This window comes from Somniosus microcephalus, chromosome 8 (assembly GCF_052327205.1).
Source record: "Somniosus microcephalus isolate GS21.2 chromosome 8, FLI_Smic_1.0, whole genome shotgun sequence".
Taxonomy (NCBI): domain Eukaryota; kingdom Metazoa; phylum Chordata; class Chondrichthyes; order Squaliformes; family Somniosidae; genus Somniosus; species Somniosus microcephalus.
This window is the reverse complement of record NC_140994.1, coordinates 196,032,748-196,054,349: the sequence shown is the minus strand read 5'-3', so window position 1 is coordinate 196,054,349 and position 21,602 is coordinate 196,032,748. Positions and strand designations below refer to the sequence as shown.

Genomic DNA, 21,602 nt, shown 5'->3' with positions numbered 1-21,602 from the left:
AAAATGCTACCATTGTGGGAAGACAACGCATGACCAGAATCAATGCTGGTTTAAGAACCAAGAGTGTAGGAAATGTGGCAAACTGGGTCACATCGCGAAGGTATGCCGGTCCGGGAAAAAGACCAACAATCAAAGGAAGCCACCACAAGAAAAGTACAACAAGGTACACAAGGTGGCTGAGAAGAGTTCAGACGAACAGAATTCAGACTCAGACCCAAACACCCAGGAGCTGGGTAGTCTGAGAATCCACAATGTGGGTAAAGAAACAGATCTACAGACCATCTGGGTCATACTAAAAATAGCTGGAGTCCAAGTAAGAATGGAGCTGGACACTGGATCAGCTCTATCAGTCATCAACCGAAGGGACTACCACCGGCTATTCTCTCACATACCTTTAAGAAATACCAAGTTCGTATTACAGACATACACGGGGCATAACGTATGATGTAAGAAAAAGGAGACTTACCATCAAGTAACTTTAAAGTAAGCTTTAAGTAACTTATAAACACACTATATACACAAGAGAGGTCTTTACCATGCCTCTGGTAGAAGCCTCTTACAATACTGAACAGACCAGTATTTATACCAGTCCAACAGGAAGTGACATATGACAGGAAGTGAGGTATGTACACAGTTCATAGTTCACAGGAAGTGATGACATAACTTCCCGGATGTTATCATTTTTATCACATTCTTCCCTCCTGCAGGATTAGGAGGCTGTGGTCTACCTTTTGGTCCGCAGCCGCCGAACAAGGAAGAGTCGCACCCGTTTGGATTCCCGTCGTAGAGGGTCGCTGGTCCGCTTACATGCGGTTGGCCATTGGTCAGAGTCTGTGTGGCCTGGATTGCCCTGTGAAGGGTCGGGGAGATCATGGCTTCGAGTACGAGCCCCAATAGTTTCAAAGTCGGACTGCCTCTGTTCAGAGGGAGGTGCAGAGCTGGTCTGTGGCGGATCAGTACTTCCATGCGCGGTACTGGGAGGGTCGCAACCTTGAGCACGGGGTTCTACCGGCACCAAGCTAGTTGGTGTCCGATCAGGATCCTGGAGAGGGGTACCCGATAGGTCCCAAGAGTTTCCTGGTGAAATGCCATCACCCGATGTCCCACTAGGTCCTGGTGGGCAGGGAGCCAGATCCCGTAATGATACGGTAGATTCTCGGCCGTCGGAATATCGTATGTTTGCATAGGTGGGGTTGGCATCGGTTAGTTCGACCTCATCTACAAGAGGGTCATTTTTAGACGTCCGAACGTATCTTCGGAGTAATACAGGTCCAGGAGTAGTTAGCCATGACGGGAGTGATGTCCCATGAGATGAGCGACGCTGGAATCCAAAGAACCGCTCACGAGGTGTAGTATTTGTGGCTGTAGAAAGCAGGGACCGTATAGAGTGCAATGCATCCGGAAGCACTGTTTCCCATTGCTGGTCTGGTAGGCCCCGAGATCTTAAAGCGAGACGTACGGAATTCCAGATGATACCGTTATACCTCTCTACCTGCCCATTTCCGATGGGATGGTATGGTGTTGTTTTGCTTGTAGCAATTCCCCGTTCTGAGAGGTAGTCCTCGAGTTCCCTTGACAAAGGATGGACCCCGATCTGAGTGAATATAAGCCGGCATGCCACAGAGAGAAAATACCTGCTCAAGGCAGCAGATTACTGTGGACGCCAGCATATTGGAGCAGGGGAAGGCAAACGGAAAACGTGAATATTCGTCGATCATGGTGAGCAAATATGTGTTCCGAGTTGAAGAGGGCACTGGGCCCTTAAAATCGATGCTAAGTCGTTGCATCGGTTGGGTTGCATGTATGAGTATACCATCTGAGGGGCGGAAGAACTGAGGTTTTAATTCCGCACAAAGCCGGCATTCTGAGCATATTTTCTTTACATCTCCAGTGGAAAAAGGGAGATTCCGTGATCGTACGAAATGTAGCATGCGCGTAACGCCAGGATGACACAAACCATTGTGGACATCCATGAGAGTGGAGGATGACATAGTGGAGCAGAATGCCCGTGTGAGGGTGTCCGGGGCCACATTCTCCTTGCCAGGCCGATAGAGAATGGTATAACCAAAAGAGGCCAGTTCCATCCTCCAAAGTTGTATTTTATTATTCTTAATTTTGGTTCGTTTTCGATTATCGAGCATGAAGGCGACTGATCGTTGGTCCGTGATCAATGTAAAGTGCTGGCGAGCTAGAAAATGGTTCCACTTCCGTACTGCCTCTATGATGGCTGTGGCTTCTTTCTCAACCGGAGGATAATGTAGCTCGGCACCTTGTAAGGTCCTGGACATAAATGCTACAGGACGACCTTCCTGATTCAGAGTAGCCGAGATCACCACCTCCGAGGCATCACATTCAACCACGAAAGGGAGATTCTCATCAATGGAGTGAAGAGCCGCTTTCTCCAACTGTTTTTTTGAGAAGGTTAAAGGCTGCAACAGCCGCTGTTCCCAGTGGAAATGATCTAGCATGCAGCAAGGGTTGGATTTCGTCCGAAAAATGAGGAATCCATTTAGCGTAGTATGCAAACAGACCGAGAGCCCGACGTAAAGAAGCCAGATTCTTAGGTGACGGGAGCTCTTGGAGCGGGCGAAGTCTTTCTGGGTCTGGCTTAATGATACCATTGCCTACGCAGTAGCCAAGGATGTTGATGGTCGGTTGCGACTCAACAGATTTGCATTCATTCAGGGTCAAATTACGGCGATGGAGGGCATCCCGAAATTTTTGGAGGTTGGAGTCGTGTTCCTGTTGATCGTGACCTGCAATGGTAATGTTATCAAGATAGGGAAAAGTGTCCCTTAGGTTTTCCTGCTTAACCAGGCCATCCATTGCCCGTTGAAAGACAGCCACTCCATTAGTAACCCCGAATGGGAGGCGACGAAATTGGTACAGCCGTCCATTAGCCTCAAAGGCTGTGTACTGCTTATCTGAGACCTTCAAGGGTAACTGATGATAGGCACTTTTTAAATCGTAAGTTGAGAACACTTTGTATTCGACCAGTTTATTAACCATATCATCAATGCGTGGCAATGGGTAGGCGTCCAAGTCGGTATATTGATTGATGGTTTGCGAATAATCGATGCATAGTCGCTGTTTGTGAGGTTTTAGAGGGTTCTTGACAATGACGACTTGAGCCCGCCAGGGCGACGAACATGGTTCAATGATATCCTCTGCTAGAAGTCGAGAGATTTCAGCCGCAATAAAAGATTGGTCTTCCTGATTAAAGCGCCGCGATTTCGTTATTATCGGTTGGCATTGAGGCGGAATACTGGCAAATAATGAGGGTTCATCAAGTGAAGCTGCTGATAATGCACAAAATGGTAATTTAGATGGTATATTAGAAATAGTAAGTCCAGGTTTGGATCCACCAAACTCAATGGTGAGTTTCTTATGCTGTTTTTGGAAGTCCAGTCCTAAGAGGAGATCACTACATAAGTCCTTGAGCACTGAAAGTCGGGTGGAGGGATACATACGACCATGAAGTGTCATATCAACAACACAAAAGCCGGAGATTCTGGTATTAAGTGATGACTGGGCCATCGCAATTGCCTGGTCCGATGGGAAGACATATAGTTTCAATTTCGCAACAATCTGTTCCTTAATGAAACTATCAGTACTTCCTGAGTCAATTAAGGCATCTAAGGTATGCCCTTTAATTGAAATTTTTGTGGCAGCATGAGACAGGTTCTGTGGGCAAGCAGCTGTAATTGGTGTCGTTGCACAGAGAGTGGCTAAAACTCTCGGTGTGCTTCTTCGGGAGAGAGCTCGAGAGGAAGCTTGATAGGTCCTAGCTGGAGCATCTTGATAGGCCCTAATTGGGGCAGTTCGGTAGGCCTTAGCTGGATTGGCCCTCGTAGAGGCCCTTGATAGGCAAACTTTAGCAAAGTGTCCTTTTTTCCCGCAATAACTGCAGATTGCATTGCGAGCAGGGCAGGTTTTCCTAGGGTGAAAAGCATCTCCACAAAAGAAGCATTCCTTCCTAGATTGCCAAGAGGCTGCTAAAGTGGGGTCGTCCTCCTCTTCTTCATCAGAATTATCAGAATTAGATTCCCCCATGATAGGGTTCACCTGAGACCGCTTGAATTGTCTGGTTGCAGCTACAGCAGCAGATCGAGATCTGGGCAGCTGATAGAGGTCTGCATTTCTCTTTGCCAAATCCAGTGAACAAGCTAGGTCAAAAGCTTTTTGTAGCTCAAGTGTTTTACTTTCTAGTAGACGCTGGCGTATAAATGGAGAGGCAATCCCGCAGATGAAAGCATCACGAATCATTTCTTGGCGGTACAGCTCAGCTGAGGCTGCCTGAAAGTTACAATCTCCGCTGAGCCTGCGAAGTTCTTGCAGGAATTCGTCAATTGATTCCCCTGGCCCTTGTCGGGCTGTGGCCAGTAGATGTCTAGCATAGACCTCATTTGGGGTCTTCGCATACAGTTTCTTAAGTGCCCGAATCACCTCTTCGTAACTATCCCAGTCATCAACATATTCGAACACTTTTGGGGTCACATAATTGACAAGTATCTTCAATTTAGCAGGAGCATCCGCTTTACATTCATCCAGAAAATTCTCAAAAGTACGATACCAATGCTTCCATACCCTGCCAGCTGCTGGTGTATTCGGGTCCAAGTCCAGACGAATAGGTCTAAGGATTTTCTCCATGATGGGTGGTTCCCTGGATCCTTAACTTCCGAGTTTGTCTGAAGGTCTAGTATTTGTCAGTGTAAATACTAAGTTACTTAAATTGATGTAAGAAAAAGGAGACTTACCATCAAGTAACTTTAAAGTAAGCTTTAAGTAACTTATAAACACACTATATACACAAGAGAGGTCTTTACCATGCCTCTGGTAGAAGCCTCTTACAATACTGAACAGACCAGTATTTATACCAGTCCAACAGGAAGTGACATATGACAGGAAGTGAGGTATGTACACAGTTCATAGTTCACAGGAAGTGATGACATAACTTCCCGGATGTTATCATTTTTATCACAACGTATACCCCGTGGGGAAAATAAGAGTCAAGGTGAGAGATAGGGGTAAAGAACACCCAAGAATGAACTTGTACGTATTACCTGAGGGAGGACCACCACTTCTAGGACGGGAGTGGATTAAGAAAATAGACATGGAATGGCATTACCTAAAAGCCATAATGAGGGAGGACTCGGTGCAAGCTATTAGCTCAGATTCTGAAATGGATGATGATAAGACCAAGTCAAATATGGAAGACGAGGCTAAAAGGGACTTGCCGACGATGGGGAAGAAAACGAAGACATGCAGAAGGACTTATGGTACCAAGAAGAATAAAGCTGCAGAGCAGAACTCCCGGTTGACAGAGAATTCTGAGCCTGTTCAAGCAAAGGATTCATCCACGACGGAAGAACACCGAGCTCGGACGCAAACTTATGTCAAAGTACGACAACAATTAGAACAGTTGAGTGACCGTCTCGTACAAGAGATGAAAAAGATGGAAAAGTTCTGGGACACCGAATGGGAGAACCTGGAAAGACAACAGAGACAGCTAGCTCAAGCAGTGAGCGACCATAGAGCCATCGTGGCCAAATACCAATCACATTCCCCTGATGCTGTTCAGGAACTAGAATATTTACAGAACGAACCAAAGGAAGAGGAATCTTCAGGAAGCCAGGATTTTATTCCAGTTCTTCTCTACGACTCCTTACAAGCAGAGTGTGAGAAGTTGAAAGAACAGTATGAACAGGCCCAGGCTACAATTCTGGAGGGGGTTAACTCGGCAGCCTCCGAAAAGCTAGTTTCAGTAGAAGCATATGAACAACTAAAGGTTGAACATGAGCAAGAAGTCCAAAGGCTGCAGGAAATTCTTGATGAGCTCAAGGCCAAGACAGACTCATCGGTAGAAGTTCCATCCATAGATGAGAAATTAGAGGTGAAAAACATGGCAGAGCATGAAAGACAGGATGTCCAAGAACTCATAAAAACATTGAAGGACACCCAAGACAAATATGAGGCGGCAATGACCGAGGTTCAACAACTTGAAGAACAGATTCAACTGGGAATCCTTTCAGTGGAAGAAAAGGAAGCTGTAAGAAACTCAGAGACTGTAAGAATGGTCCCTGAACATGAACTAGAGAGCATCAGGGCGCAACTTTTCCGAGCGCTGAAAGCCAAAGTTCAAGAGGAACGTAAGGTGGAAGTATTGGAGAAAGAGGTGGATGAAATGGAGAAGACTCTGATCCACCGTGTTCCCAGGGAAGAGTTAACGGTCAGCCAACTCCTTCACATGCTGAAGGACAAGACTCTGCAAGGGGAACAATCTGAACACGAGCTTCAATCTTCAGGGGGAAGGCGTTCGGAGCTCTCAAAAGTCACAGAGATAGCTGAGGTGGCAACGCAAATTTTACAAGGATGCCAAAAGTACGTTGAATCACGTCAAGGTGAACAGAAGAATGTGGAAACCGTTACTTCAGTAGAAGGTTTAAATAGCCTGATAATGCAATTCCCGATGGAAGGGAAGGTATTGAACTCACAAATGAGGTCCGTCGTGAAGGAATGGCAGATAACCCAGGAAGAGCGGGATGAATATGAATGCATGAAGAAGTCTTTTCAAGAAAGATGTCTAGGGAAGGAACCACCGTCAGCTAACGTCCAGACGGGTGAGGAGGAAGAAGAAGGCTCTCTCGCTGGCCTAACTCAGGACGAACCCGAATATTACCATGACCTGTTGAGTGACACTGAATATTACGAGGATGTGGTCTGCCCAGCTTGTGATGAAAACTCCCAAAGTGTTGAAATCCGGAGGAAGCACTTAAGGTCTAAGGAACATAGAGAGTTGGTGGCGCTACAGCTGGCAGCCGAGAAAGGAGCTCAGAGAGTTTCAAAAAGGCAGAAAAGAAAAAGAAGCAGAAGATAATAACTGTCTAAAATATTAGCACTTCTACCATTCCAGGCAGGACATTACGAAAGGAGCTAAATTAGTTGAAGAACTGGAAAATGTCAAGACAGCCAGTTGGTTGTAAAAGTCCGCACTGCTGGTTCAACAGGACGAAAGTTCAAGCTGTTACGTCAAGAAAAAGGCTATGGAGGAGTCACGCTAGCCAGGTGAACCGGCTACACCAAAGAAATGTTGTTCGGAACGAGTCAAGATCAGAGACTGAATCTATGAACTGTTTCCGCAGAGACTGAACCTGTGAACTGTTCCCACCGAGATTATATCTGTAAATTGTTTTATATGACATATAATCTCGGTGGAGTCAATCTGTAATTTGTTTTATAGGAAGTTGAAGATATGTATGTTTAACGGGGACTCTAAGTAATAAGCTAAAAAGGGAGGATTGTAGTGTATGTACCCGTCTACCTTTAAGGGAACTATTGAATGTAACCGTTCACCTTTAAGAGAACTACTTTAGGCGTGGCACTATTTGTTTGGCTTCTGTATACTGTAATACCGATAGTGACCACACCAGTATATAAGTGTTGTGGCAGGATTGCTGGGGCAGATTCGCCCGGACCTTCGAATAGTAAAGACCTGTTTGTTTGTTACTTCTGAAGTCTGTGTATTTATTAACTGCACAACCCACAGACTTTACATGGGCCACCCACACTTCCCTATTAGCAAGGAGCTGGAGAGCACCTTGCTGCACATCAGTGGGGCTGTGAGGACCCACGTTCACATTGACAACCCGCTTAAAGAGGTCTATGAGCCTCTGCCATCTATTCTCCGTAGAGGCCATGTGCTCCTGTGGGTGGCACATTAGCTGCTCCATATAGGTGGCCATCCAATTCATGGAAGAGCACGCGACACGATGGTGCTCATGTTGGAGCTGGATTCCTCCATTCTCGGCACATTTGCAGACATCATGGTCGCAAAACCTGTCAGAGCCTCCTGCACTTCTTCCTGCACCTCCAGGATCGCCCTCTTTCTGGATGGCCCCCGAGGCTCAGCGTCTGCATACAGCTGAGCAGAGCTGGGAGCGTCCTGCACCCTCTGGTGAGGAGTCTCCACTGCTGTCCCCGTCACCACCATCTGCTCTTGCTCACTTGTGAGTTGTGAGTCACCATGTGACAACACTACTCTAGCTCACGTGGGACCCACCGATGTGTGCATATCTGCGCTGGTGCTGGGTGTGCTTATACTGGTGACGCTGCGCCCTCCGAGGCTGGAGGGTCCGGAGGAGTCGTCTTCCTTTTCCTCCTGGACAGTGGAAGGGGCTCTTAATGGACCTGTGGGAGAGTAAAGAGTTAGATATATCATATGAAGAATGGGTACAGATACCATTATGCACATGATGACATTTCACTGGCTGCTGACATCAGTCCCCATGAGTGACTGATTTATGCCATGTAGCTGTGTGATATGCCATTCTGTCAGCGGGTTACTGAGATGTCCCCCTCTCTGTGTCCCATCTCAAGCTGCTCGGCGACTCCCGAAACTTCTAAGGCAGCCTCCTCTGCTGATGTTAGGGACTCCAATGATGGCGTTCCACCTCCGGTTCTCTCCCTCTTATTGCGGGCTCTCTTTTCCTGCAAGGAGGGAAAGAGAAGGTTGAGTAAGAGTGATGGAATGGATGGGTTACATCTTTAGAGGGAGACTATGATAGAGTGGGGTGCCAGAGAGAGAGAGAGAGAGAGAGAGAGAGAGAGAGAGAGAGAGAGAGAGAGAGATAGACAGACAAGGTATGTTGGTGTGAGTAAGGATGTGCAGCAGCAGGGTTGGGAAGGCAGAGTGATGGGGATGTGATGAGGCACAGCAGGCTGAAGGCGAGTCTGGCTTTGTACTCAACTCTCCTGATCTAATGAGATCATTGAAACATTTCCGGCACTGCACCCAGCTCCTTCTGGCCACATCCCTGCTGTTTACCTGCTCTGCTATTTGGAGCCAGGCTCTTTTGGTCTCCTGGGGAGGTCTTTGCCATCCTTTAGAAAGGAAGAGGACCTCCCTGCATGCTCGGACTCCCTCCACAAGCATATGGAGGGAGTCATCGGAGAACCTGGGTGCAGCCCTCTGTCTCTGCGCAGTCATCTCTGGCAATGTTTGCAACACGCCAATGGTGTGGTGTGCTGCCTTGCACACTCCTAGATGAACCTTCAAATGCAATGTAGCCATGGCTCCTTTAAATATCTCTGCTTGAAACGCGTCATCGATGATGTCATCAAATGCGCACCATTTAATAGGGCCGGGTAATGCGCAGGGTGGGCTTAATAGGCCCCATTAAAGCAAAGTCGATTTCAGGAGCGGGATGGAATCAACAGCAGCCACGGCAACCGCCCATGCCTGGCCCACCCAGGTAAACAAAATTCCAGCTATTGTCTTTGACCCCTTTACTTTAATAACTTTTACAGGTAACAGGTGACTCATTCCTACCATAACTAGTGCAATGCCAAAAGTTCCCTGTACCTCATGCACAAACCGCCTCAAAAAAAAGATAAATAAAATGTTAATTTCTCACGAAGTTACAACAATTTGAAAGTGAGAAATACTATTTTTGTGCAAGTAATGCCATATTTTCACTGCCGTGGTCATTCCAGAGGAAATATCACACAATCACTTCTTTATATGCAGTAGTTCTGCCAGGATATATCTCTCTTCCCCACCTGTAATGTTTATTTTTGATTGTGGGAGAAATTTCTCTCACCAGCTGTGTTTCATCATGCCTATAATGCCACTGTTCATGTAGTGTGAACAGATTCATGATGGGGTTCAATGTGCTGGTTTGAAGTTACCATACTTCATGTCGGCTTTGTTGCACTTGAAAACTCAAAGATCTACAGCAGTGTGCTTGTTGCAGTCTCTGGACTGGCACCTCCAGTAAACCTGCTAGAAACACACCAGGGAGCATTACATATACAATGCAAGGTGTTTTCAAATGCTGCCAACAACAATATAAGACAGCTATGACGTTCCCACTTTTATTAACTGTTGAGGTTCTTGTGGCAAAGGTATGAACTATTGACAACTTCGCTTTAAATCCCTCATTCGGGTATTACTTTGACCAAAGGGTGAAAACAGGTGCTAAATGGGCACTGTGCTAATAAGACACGCCTGTTTGAAAGACTGGTTTCAGCATGAAATTTTGGTCCTAATTGCCGATTACCATAATTTGAACTTGCCTGATGGTATTAAAATAGAGACACCAGCAGGTTTAGCACTCAAGTGCTGATTAGACACAATTTTGGTGGAGCAGTATATGTGGGCTCTATGCACCCATTTCCACTGAAGGTGTGGAGTGGGCAGGCTGACACACAGCAGCAGGCTTCAGGATGGCTCAGGGACCGAGGGTGCACAGTTTCTTGGACGCAGCACTGGAAGTCCTGGTGGAGGAGGTCCATAAAAACATAAGAATTAGGAGCAGGAGTAGGCCATACACAATGTTCCCTGTCATTTTTTTTTTTGGGGGGGGGGGGTGTCGCTCGGCTCCTTTAACTGGCTGCGCGGCCCATTCAAAATTCCAAGCATGCACATTTTTTTCCAATTTAAAAGCCAGCTCATCGGCTGCGTGGGACCCCTAGAGCACTGCACGGCTTAAAGGGAACATTGGCCATATGACCCCTCGAGCCTACTCTGCCATTCAATAAGATCATGGTTGACTTCAACCTCAGCTCCACGTTTCCGTCCAATCCCATATCCCTCGATTCCGCTCGAGTCCAAAAATAAATCTATCTCAGCCTTGAATATACTCAAAGACTCAAAGCATTCACAGCCCTTTGTGGTAGAGAATTCCAAAGATTCACAACCCTCTGCCTGAAGAAATTCCTCCACATCCCAGTCTTAAATGATCGACTCCTTATCCCGAGACTATACCCCCTAGTTCTAGACACTCCAGCTAGGGGAAACAACCTTTCAGCATCTACCCTGTAAATCCTCCTCAGAACCTTACATGTTTCAATGAGATCACCTCTCATTCTTCTAAACTCCAGAGAGTATAGGCCCAGTCTACTCAATCTCTCCTCATAGGACAACCCTCTCATCTCAGTGATCCTCTAGTGAACCTTCATTGCACTGCCTCTAAGGCAAGTATATCCTTCCTCAAATAAGGAGACCAAAATTGTGTACAGTACTCCAGGTCAGTGTTCCCCCTAATTTTTTTTGGGTGCGCGGTCCCTTTAACGGGCTGCATTACCCATTCAATATTTCACGCATTCGTGAAATTGCCCATAGAAAAGCCGGTAAGCAGCCTGCGCTGGACCTCCAGACAGCCGATTACCTCCAGCATTTTCCCTGACAACTAATGTCAGGCTAACTGGCCTGTAGTTAACTAGCCCCTCTCCCTCTTTTCTTGAATAGCTGGGTTACATTTGCTACCTTCCAATCCACTGGGACCGTTCTAGAATGTAGGGAATTTTGGAAGATCACAACCAATACATCCACCATCTCTGCAGCCACCTTTTTTAGAACCCTAGGATGTAGGCCATTAGGTCCAGGGGATTTGTTGGCTTTTAGTCCAATTAGTTTCTTAAAGTAATTAATATCAGTCAAGGAAAAAGTACTTAAGTTCCTCACTCTCATTATCCTCTTGGTTCCTCACTACTTTTGGTATACTTTTTGTGTCTTCTACTCTGAAGACAGATTCAAGATACTTGTTTAAAGTCTCTGCCATTTCCTTATTCCCTTAATTCCACCAGAGGAGGAGGGATGTCCTGTACTCACAGGAGGGAAGGAGTCCACCTCACCCTCCTGTCCCTCGCTCCTCCAGCAGCTGGTGTTTCAGAAGTCTTCTTCAAAGCTCCAGCAGCAAATGAACAGTGAAAGGTGATATACTTTTAAGTAGCACTCAAAATCCTCTGCAACGACTTGTTTACTCCCAAACAGCTGGTCGCTGTTCGGAGAGGGCGTTAGGAGAAGCACTAGCCACCAAAATGCCATGCAGCCTCTTTAATGAGCACTAACAGGCAATTTAAGTATCAATCAGCCCCTTAATGAGACTACGGGCAGCCATTCGTCGCGCAAGCTTCAACTCATTTACCAAGATGGCGTCCTGCACTAAACGCAGGATAAACCAACATTTCAGCTCAACACCCCAACTTGGCCATCTCGGAGGCTCTTTAGCGCCTGAACGCACTGTCGAAAATCACCCCCTTTGTGTTTGAAAGCAGATTACATATTGAAGTCATCAAAAAAAGCAGAAATTACGTTCGGAACTACACTGTTGTAGATTCTCTTTAAAAACATAATCATGGCACAAATTTGCAATGGGTTTGTATTTCTTTTGTCATCACTGAATACATCACTCACACTTGAACTGCTATGAAATAGCAGAAGCTGTTCTCTGCTTGACCATTAACTATCATACTGCCTCTTGCCGTCTCCACTGGAATGATGCAGGCTCTTTAACGTTGTTTTCTTCACAGTCTCTTACGTCAAGGTCACTGCACTCCACTATTCCAGACTAATACAAAACCAATCTACTCAACCCCTTGATAATTTTCACGAAAGGTTTATAAATTAGATTACGTTGGATTTTAAACCAGCATAAGCCCAAAAGTAGGTGTGTGTGTGAAATCAGATTAAAGGATCAAACCAATGAGGAATTGTACTGTACTTGCCACAAACAGCAGCAATCTTTCAAATTTCCATCTCACTTCAGAGTGCAAAAAGTTAAATCTAACATAGAAGATGATCCATGTAACCAACCCAAAGAGCTAGACTCGGACTTCATACTTGTTCACCACAGCCTCACTCTAATCCAACCCACCTTCATTAAGTAATTCTATTTTCAGGGCACTTTTTCTAATCCTATTGGAAATGGTCTAACTGCTTACTAAATATTGGCACACAATAACTCCAGAGTGATGTAGATTCCAGTTATCTGGGGAACAGGGTGTGCAGCATGACAGCATCACTAATACATTGAAACTTGCGAGTATCTGCAGACCAGTGCCTTCCTGTCCTGCTACAGTTTCATCAGAATCTACTGGGAGAACCAGAGCGGCGGATTTAAAAAGCGCGCAAGAGCCGGCAGCAGCAGAGCTCATCAGGAGAAGCAGAGTGACAGACACCAGACAAAGAGAGGGAAAACTCAAAGAATGGCATCATAGTCAGCAGAGTATGGAGTGGCACAAGTAAGTATTTCATTTATTAGTTAATGCGTTTGATGGTTAGTGTAAGAATTTAGTTTATTGGTTTGTGTTTTTAGTGATTAGAGTTTTTGTGTTAGCTAAACAATTCAATAGCTTTAAAGCTATAAAAAGCAACAGCAGAAAATGCTGGGAACACTCAGCAGGTCAGGCAGCATCCACTTAAAACCTGTTACATCTCTAGCTTTTTCCAGTTCTGATGAAGGGTCACAGACCTGAAACGTTAACTCTGTTTCTCTCTCCATGGATGCTGCCTGACCTGCTGAGTGTTTCCAGCATTTTCTGTTGTTATTTCAGATTTCCAGCATCTGCAGTATTTTGCTATTGTATAAAAAGGAACAGTTTGAAATAACTGTTACTAACATGGCAGGACAGTTAAATACTTGAAAGGAAAAAATGTACAGGGCTCTGACGAAAGAGCAGGGGCATGGGATTAATTGACCAGCTCTATCAGAGTTTCTGAGCTAGAGGGGCAGCAGGCATCACTACACTGCATACGGGAAGCTGAGAGTTTCGAGGATAGCAGGTTTCAGGAGGTGGTCACCCTGCAGCTACAGAGTGTTCAGGAGAAGAGGGAGTGTGTGACCACCAGGCAGACTAGGAGGAACAAGCAGGTAATGCAGGAATTCCCCAGGAGTGTGGCATTCACAAACTGGTGAATACCAGTGAGGGTGATGACACCTCCGGTGAGTGCAGTCAGGAGCAAATTCACAGCACCATGGAAGACTAGGCTGCGCAGGGGGGGCACAAGAAAGTGTAGAAATGCAGTTGTTATAGGGGATTCGATAATCTGGGGGATGGACAGGCGCTTCTTAGACACGAGTCCCAAATGGCATGTTCCCTCCCTGGTGTCAGGGTAATATCACTGAACAGGTGCAGGTCATTCTGCAACTGGAAGGGGAACAGCCAGAAGTCATGGTCCATGTTGGAACCAATGACATAGGTAGGAAAAGGATTGAGGTCCTACAGGCAGAGTTTCAGGAGCTAGGAAAAAAGATTAAAGAATAGGACCTCAAAAGGTGGTAATCTCTCCCAGTGCCACGTGATAGTGAGTACAGAAACAGGAAGATAGTGCAGGTGAATGCATGGCTGGAGAGAGGGCTTCAGATTCCTTGGGCATTGGGACCAGTTCTGGGGCAGGAAGAACATCTACAAGCTGCACAGGTTACATTTGAACAGGGCTGGGACCAATGTCCTCATGGGTAGGTTAACTAGTGCTGTGGGGGAGGGTTTAAACTAATTTGGCTGGGGAAGGGGCACCAGGACGCAGAGAGGAGAGACAAGGTGCACACAAAACTAGGAGGGACAAACAGCAACTGAACAAAGAATAGTGTAGAAAGAACAGGAATTAGATGAAGGAAAAAAGCAAAGCCAATGAGCATGGTGTTGGAATGCTGGTGTGTTAATTCAAGGAGTGTTACAAACAAGGTTGACGAGTTACAGGCGCAAGTTGCCAAATGGGGTCATCATATAATGGCTATAACAGAGATCTGGCTTAAAAAAATGGGCAGGAATGGGAACTAAACATTCCTGGCTACAATGTATTGAGGAGGGATCGGGAAGGAAAAAAGACTGGAGGTGTGGTGGGGGGTGGCAGAATTGATCAAGGATAATATTACAGTTCTACAGAGGGACAATATACTAGATGGTTCAAAGACTGTATCTATTTGGTTAGAGTTAAGGAACAGAAAAGGAACTGTTGCATTGCTGGGTGTTTACTATAGACCCCCAAATAGTGAGAAGATAGAGGAGCAAATCTGTAGGCAAATTTCAGAGAAATGTAAAAATAATAGAGCAGTAATAGTAGGGGACTTCAATAACCCTAATATAGACTTGGAGGGGGGGGGGGAACCAGAGTAAAGGGCAAGGAGTGAAGAATTCCTAAAATGTGTACAGGAGAACTTCCTTAATCAGTATTTTTCTAGCCCAACGAGGAAGGAAGCAGTGCTGGATCTAGTTCTGGGGAATGAAGTAGGGCGTGGAGTGTGTTTCAGTGAGAGAACATCTAGGTAATATGTTTAAATTAGTTATGCAAAGGGACAAAGATAAATCAAAGGTGAAAATATCCAACTGGAAGAAAGCCAATTTAAATGATTTGAGAAAGGATCTAGCACAGGTAGACTGGAAAAAAAGATTGGCCAGGAAAACAGTAAAATGAGCAACGGCAGGCCTTCAAGGCAGAGATACTTTAGGTACAAACCAAGCATACTCCCATAAGGAGGAAAGATGGCACATCCAAAGCTAGAACTCTCTGGATGACAAAGGTTAAAATAAAAACAGGATAGGGGTTAAAATAAAACAGGAAAAAGGAGGTTTGTGACAAATGTCAGGTACAGAAAACAGTCGAAAACCAGGCAGAATACAGAGTGCAGGGGAAATTGAAAAAGGATACAAGGTCAGAGAGAGTGTATGAGAAAAGATTATCAGGTAACATAAAAGGGAACCCAAAAATCTTTTAGAAACATATAAAAAGTAATAGGATAGTTAAAAAGGAATGGTGGGGCTGATTAGGGACAAAAAAGGAATCTTTCTGTGGCGGCAGAGGGCATGACTGAGGTACTGAATGAGTACGTTGTATCTGTCTTCACAAATTAAGAGAATGAAGTTTCTGTTCTAAATAGGTTAGCATCGCTCAAAGTTAACAAGTCACCCAGTCCAGATGGGATGCATCCTAGGTTGCGGGGGGAAGCTAGGATGGAGATAGCAGAAGCTCTGGCCGCAATCTTTAAATCCTCCTTGGATACGGGAGTGGTGCCAAAGGACAGGAGGATTGCAAATTATACACCCCTGTTCAAAAAAGGAATACGGGATAAACCTGGTAACTACAGGCCAATCAATCTAACATCAGTGGTGAGAAAACTATTAGAGACCATTGTCAAGGGCAAAATTAATTCTGACTTGGAAAAGCATAGATTAATAAAGGGACAGCCAGCATGGATTTGTTAAAGGGAAATTGTGTCTGACTAACCTGATTGAGTTCTTTGATGAAGTAACATAGGATTACATAGGATATACGACACAGAAACAGGCCATTCGGCCCAACCAGTCCGTGCCGGCGTTTATGCTCCACTCGAGCCTCCTCCAGTCTTTCCTCATCTAAATCTATCAGCGTAACCCTCTATTCCCTTATAGAGTCATAGAATTATACAGCACAGAAAGAGGCCCTTCGGCCCATCGTGTCTGCGCCGTCCATCAAACCCTGTCCAATCTAATCCCATTTTCCAGCATTTGGTCCATAGCCTTGTATGCAATGGCATTTCAAGTGCTCATCCAAATGCTTCTTGAATGTTGTGAGGGTTCCTGCCTCTACCACCCTTTCAGGCAGTGAGTTCCAGACTCCAACCACCCTCTGGGTGAAAAAGTTCCTCCTCAAATCCCCTCTAAACCTCCTGCCCCTTACCTTGAATCTATGCCCCCTTGGTATTGACCCCCCTACTAAGGGGAAAAGTTCCTCTTTATCTACCCTATCTATGCCCCTCATCATTTTGTACACCTCAATCAGGTCCCCCCTCAGCCTTCTTTGCTCCAAGGAAAACAACCCCAGCCTGTTTAGTCTTTCTTCATAGCCGAGGCGTTCCATCCCAGGTAACATCCTGGTGAATCTTCTCTGCACCCTCTCCAAAGCAATCACATCCTTCCTATAGTGAGGCGACCAGAACTGCACACAGTACTCCAGCTGTGGCCTTACCAGCGTTTTGTACAGCTCCACCATAACCTCCCTGCTCTTATACTCTATGCCTCGGCTAATGAAGGCAAGTATCCCATATGCCTTTTTAACCACCTTATCTACCTGTTCCGCTGCCTTCAGGGATCTATGTACATGTACACCAAGGTCCCTCTGACCCTCTGTACTTCCTAGGGTCCTACCACTCATTGTGTATTCCTTGCCTTACTTGTCCGTCCAAAATGCATCACCTCACACTTTTCAGGGTTAAATTCCATTTGCCACTTTTCCGCCCATCTGACCAACCCGTTTATATCGTCCTGTAGCCTGAGGCTTTCCTCCTCGCAATTTACCACCCCACCAATTTTCATGTCATCTGCAAACTTACTGATCATACCTTTTACATTCTCCTCCAAATCATTTATGTAGATCACAAACAGCAAGGGACCCAGCACCGATCCCAGAGGTACCCCACTGGACACAGGCTTCCAGTCACAAAAGCAACCTTCGACCATCACCCTCTGCCTCCTGCCACTCAGCCAGTTTAGGATCCAACATACCAAGGCACCCTGGATCCCATGGGCTCTTACCTTCTTGACCAGTCTCCTATGCGGGACTTTGTCAAAAGCCTTACTGAAGTCCATGTATACCACATTCACAGCATTTCCTTCATCCACACACCTAGTCACCCCCTCGAAAAATTCAATCAGATTGGTCAGACATGATTTACCCTTGACAAAGCTATGCTGACTATCCCCGATTAATCCTTGCCTCTCCAAGTGGAGACTAATTTTGTCCCTCAGAATCTTTTCCAATAACTTCCCTACCACAGATGTTAGGCTCACTGGCCTGTAATTTCCTGGTTTATCCCTGCTACCCTTCTTGAATAATGGTACTACATTAGCTGTTCTCCAGTCCTCTGGTACATCCCCTGTGGCCAGAGAGGTTCTGAAAATTTGTGTCAGAGCCCCTGCAATCTCCTCCTTTGCCTCACAGCAGCCTGGGATACATCTCGTCCGGGCCTGGGGATTTATCCACTTTTTGGCCTGCTAAAACCTCTAGTACCTCTTCCCTCTCGATGCTAATATGTTCAAGTATATCACAGTCCCCTTGCCCAATTTCTATGTCTACATCGTCTTTCTCCATAGTGAACACAGATGCAAAAAATCCATTTAAAACCCCGCCTACATCATCTGGCTCTACACACAGCTTGCCACTTTGGTCCCTAATGGGCCCTACCCTTTCCCTGGTTATCCTCTTGCCCTTAATATACTTATAAAACATCTTAGGATTTTCCTTTATTTTGCTCGCCAGTGTTATTTCATGGCCCCTCCTCGCTCTCCTAATTTCTTTTTTAAGTATGCCCCTGCACTTTTTATACTCCTCTAGGGCTTCCTCTGTCTTAAGTCTTTTGTAACTGCCAAAAGCCCCCCTTTTTTTCCCTAATGCATTTTTGTATATCCCTTGTCATCCAAGGTTCCCTTTGCTTGTTGGTCCCACCCTTGACCTTTACGGGAACATGTTGGCGTTGTACTCTCTCTATTTCCCTTCTGAAAGTCTCCCACTGCTTTGATGTGGATTTTCCTATAAGTATCTGCTCCCAGCACATGGGATTAAAGGGACGGTGGTAACTTGGGTATGTAATTGGCTAAGGGATAGGAGGCAGAAAGTAGTGGTGAATAGATGCTTTTTCTGACTGGAGAGAAGTATGCAGTGGGGTCCCCAGGAGTCAGTATTAGGACCATTGCTTTTCTTGTCATTTATATATAAATGACCTGGACTTGGGTACAGGGAGTAAAATTTAGAAATTTGCAGATGATACAAAACTTGGCAACATGGTAAATAGAGAGCAGACTTCAGGAGGACATAGACAGACTGGTGAAATGGGCAGACAGATGGCAGATGCAATTTAATGTGGATAAGTGTGAAGTGATGCACTTTGGGAGAACCAAGATGGTACTATTTTGAGGGGTTGCAAGAGAAGAGGGACCAGGGCTGCATATTTACAAATCCTTGAAGGTGGCATGACTGGTTGATAAGGCAGTTGAGAAAGCATATGAGATACTTGGTTTTGTAAATAGGGGCACTGAATACAAAAACAAGTCAGTCATGCAAAACCTTTACTCCAGCTGAGGCCTAACCAGTAATTTGTATTGTGTACAATTCTGGGCATCACACTTTAGGAAGGATGTCAAGGTCTTGGAGAGGGTACAAAAGGAGGTTTACCAGAATACCAGGGGTGATGAACTTCAGTTATGTGGAGAAATTGTTAATTAAACACTTCCTGGCTATTGATGGCAATCAATAATCAAATACAAAATGCTTCATTTTTACACCTTAGTGCAATTCAGATCCTATTTCAATTAAGGAATATGAATGCTAAGAATGCTGTCCTGACTGCTAAACTCAACTGCCTCACCTTTCAAAATCATGTCCACAACTATTGAATTGAAAATTAAAATAACTCCTTTATTAAATTACATTCTTAGCTGTATACGTATATTATGGGCAGTGTTATATTTTCTTTGAATGAATGAATCCTCATCTGCCAAGTGTTGACAGAAATTAAATATGTTTATGCTGGGCGCGGTGTAGGGGAACTTTAGGATCTACCATAAACTTGAAGAAGTCTCAGCCTGTAAGAATGCAAATGTCCATCAATCTATGACAGTAATCTCTGCATTTTCTAGAATATTTAAAGCTATCGAGTTATTGGTAAGGTTATTATAACTGCCATTTCAATCCTGAGTTGTCCATCACATATGTAGAATTCTATGCTGCAAGGTATATTGGAGATTCGGTACTAAAAGGGTTAATGTGTGAAGGAGTGAGTTGGCTTGTTGTGGAAGGCGTGCTGGAATGCTGCTTACCAGCCCATCACAGTTGCTGATGGCGACCGAAGCCCCCGGTACATCAGTGATATCTCCCGAGTAGACGCAGTCTCCGTGAAGAGGCTCCTTGCGAGTGACATTCGTGTCCTGCCACTCCACCGTGGCTCCAGGTGCCACCAGCCTCGAGTTTAGCTTCAGCCGGAGGTGAAATTTCTGCCCGAACACCGTGACATTATAATACAACTGTCCATCAGTCGGAGCTCGCTGAAAACTCCCGCTATGCCTTTTTGACCGTCTTTGGCCAGATGCTGACACAGCATGGGATAGAAATCTCCCCTGCACATCTGTGCTGCTGGGAGTCATCAGCTCATAGTTCATCAATTTGCCCTGAAGTAAATCTGCAATAAATAGAAGCGCAAAAAATGCAGTGAACTTTCAAAACGATTTGTGCAATTAAACTATCGAAAGGAGTTCATTTGCTGGATTTATTATTTATATATTACAGCTTTGAAGTTCGCAATTGCACCGCCACATTGGCACAGTGTTTGTACAGTGGACAACTCCATAACATGCGCAAAATTATATAAATATTGTGCATTTCGCGCTAACAAACTTAGTACTGGATACAATCAGAGCCCGGAGATAGGCAAAAATCACACTGTTGTTTTCGCTATTGTAAACGTGTTTGTGATCGGACACGAGAGCGAGCCGAGCAGCCCATACATACCTGCATGCTGAGCTAGGTAAAGTCCGTCAGCTCGAAGAAAGGATAAAAAGACAAAGTACAGCGTTCCACAGAAGTAATCCATTGCACGCTTGAAAGTGTCAGAAACTTGTTGGGGTTTCGCATTAAAGTTGAGCGCCTGCTGTGGACTGCGGCTCCGCGCGGTGCCAGAGCATCGGGGCTGGCAGGGCAGCGCTGCCTTAATGTCTCACTCAGTTGGTCCTTAACTCCGTGTCACTGGATTGGAGACAGCGAACCAGGGGCCGGGAGGTTGGGAAAATTATTGAAAACACGGGACGTATTTCATGAAGTCACCGTGATTGACAGATCGCGGCCACTGCACTTAGAGGAGGAAGCAGTTCGGCTCCACCACGTGTACAACTGGATCGTGCGAAGAAGTGGAAGATTTGAATGATCTTGTGTTAGAAGTTGAGAATTCCGTTTCCCTTGTACTCCGACTGCTGAGCAAGGGCTCCCTCTAGGTTCTAATGGCAACGTCACCTAAAAGTTACGAAAGAACTATAAAAAGCGACATTACAGCACAGATTGGAAATCTTGGTGCTGGTCGAGTTCGTCAAATGTGTATCTGAGACATTCCCAACGGAAATCTCCGCAATGCCTGCACCAATGCTGTCCATCTTTAGACACGGGGAAATTAAACGTTAGGAATTTGGAAAAATAAATTACAATCTTTAAAACGAATCTCGCCCAAAATGGGTTTCTTTCGGACAACGTCTATTTCCAAACCTGATGTTTACGTATATATCAATTGAATAACAAGATGCAACTGGAAACAACCTCAGCTAGAAATAACAGTGACAGGTCTCATAAATTTGAGCCTGGTGATAGATGGGAGCACAGAAAGTCTTGGAAGAAATTGTACTAATGTACCGACAGGCAAGTCCCAGGTTCCCATAGCAAAACACTTGCGCCTACAATATTGGTTCAACTGATGATTGTGAACTATATTTGAACTTTTCAATTCAAGGGAGTTCTGATCTACAATGCTGGCTGAGCCATTTCCCTGGCAGGAGAAGTGATGTGTGAAGCCGATGTGTTGTCTTGACTTTTCTGGATTGATAATGCAGATTATTCTGAAGCATTTACAGCAGCTTTTGTGTCAAGCTTCTGCACAAGCAACCCTTGTGGTGCTACAGAGGAAATACTGTCTAGCCATCCCCCTCCAATAGAGCGCTGGATACCCTCTGGCATCCTCATCATGTCCACTTTTCTGCAAACTTTTGGACTGTAATAAATTGAGCAGATACATTTTCTCTGGAGCCTCCAGTTACAACATTACTGATTGAACATACCCTTTATAAAATTGATATTAAAACAGTCTTCT

At 45.3% G+C, this 21,602-nt stretch overlaps 1 protein-coding gene across 3 annotated transcripts in view; it reads right to left on the bottom strand.

Moving 5' to 3' along the window:
• The window catches only part of LOC147114009 (A disintegrin and metalloproteinase with thrombospondin motifs 2-like), a 413,260-nt gene extending 392,477 nt beyond the window's left edge, over positions 1-20,783 (bottom strand). The window contains exons 1-2 of one of the 3 annotated variants that reach the window (XR_015079327.1): positions 20,261-20,783; positions 19,573-19,931 (exon numbers count right to left, since the gene is read on the bottom strand). Coding sequence is in view for 2 of the 3 variants with exons in the window: in XM_085995519.1 (XP_085851645.1) it covers positions 19,573-19,931; positions 20,261-20,342 (441 nt within the window). In the remaining variant the exon portion in view is untranslated. The remainder of the gene's footprint in view (positions 1-19,572; positions 19,932-20,260) is intronic. The other 2 variants (XM_085995519.1, XM_085995518.1) reach the window with 2 other exon arrangements.
• Between the last annotated feature and the right edge of the window lie 819 nt (positions 20,784-21,602).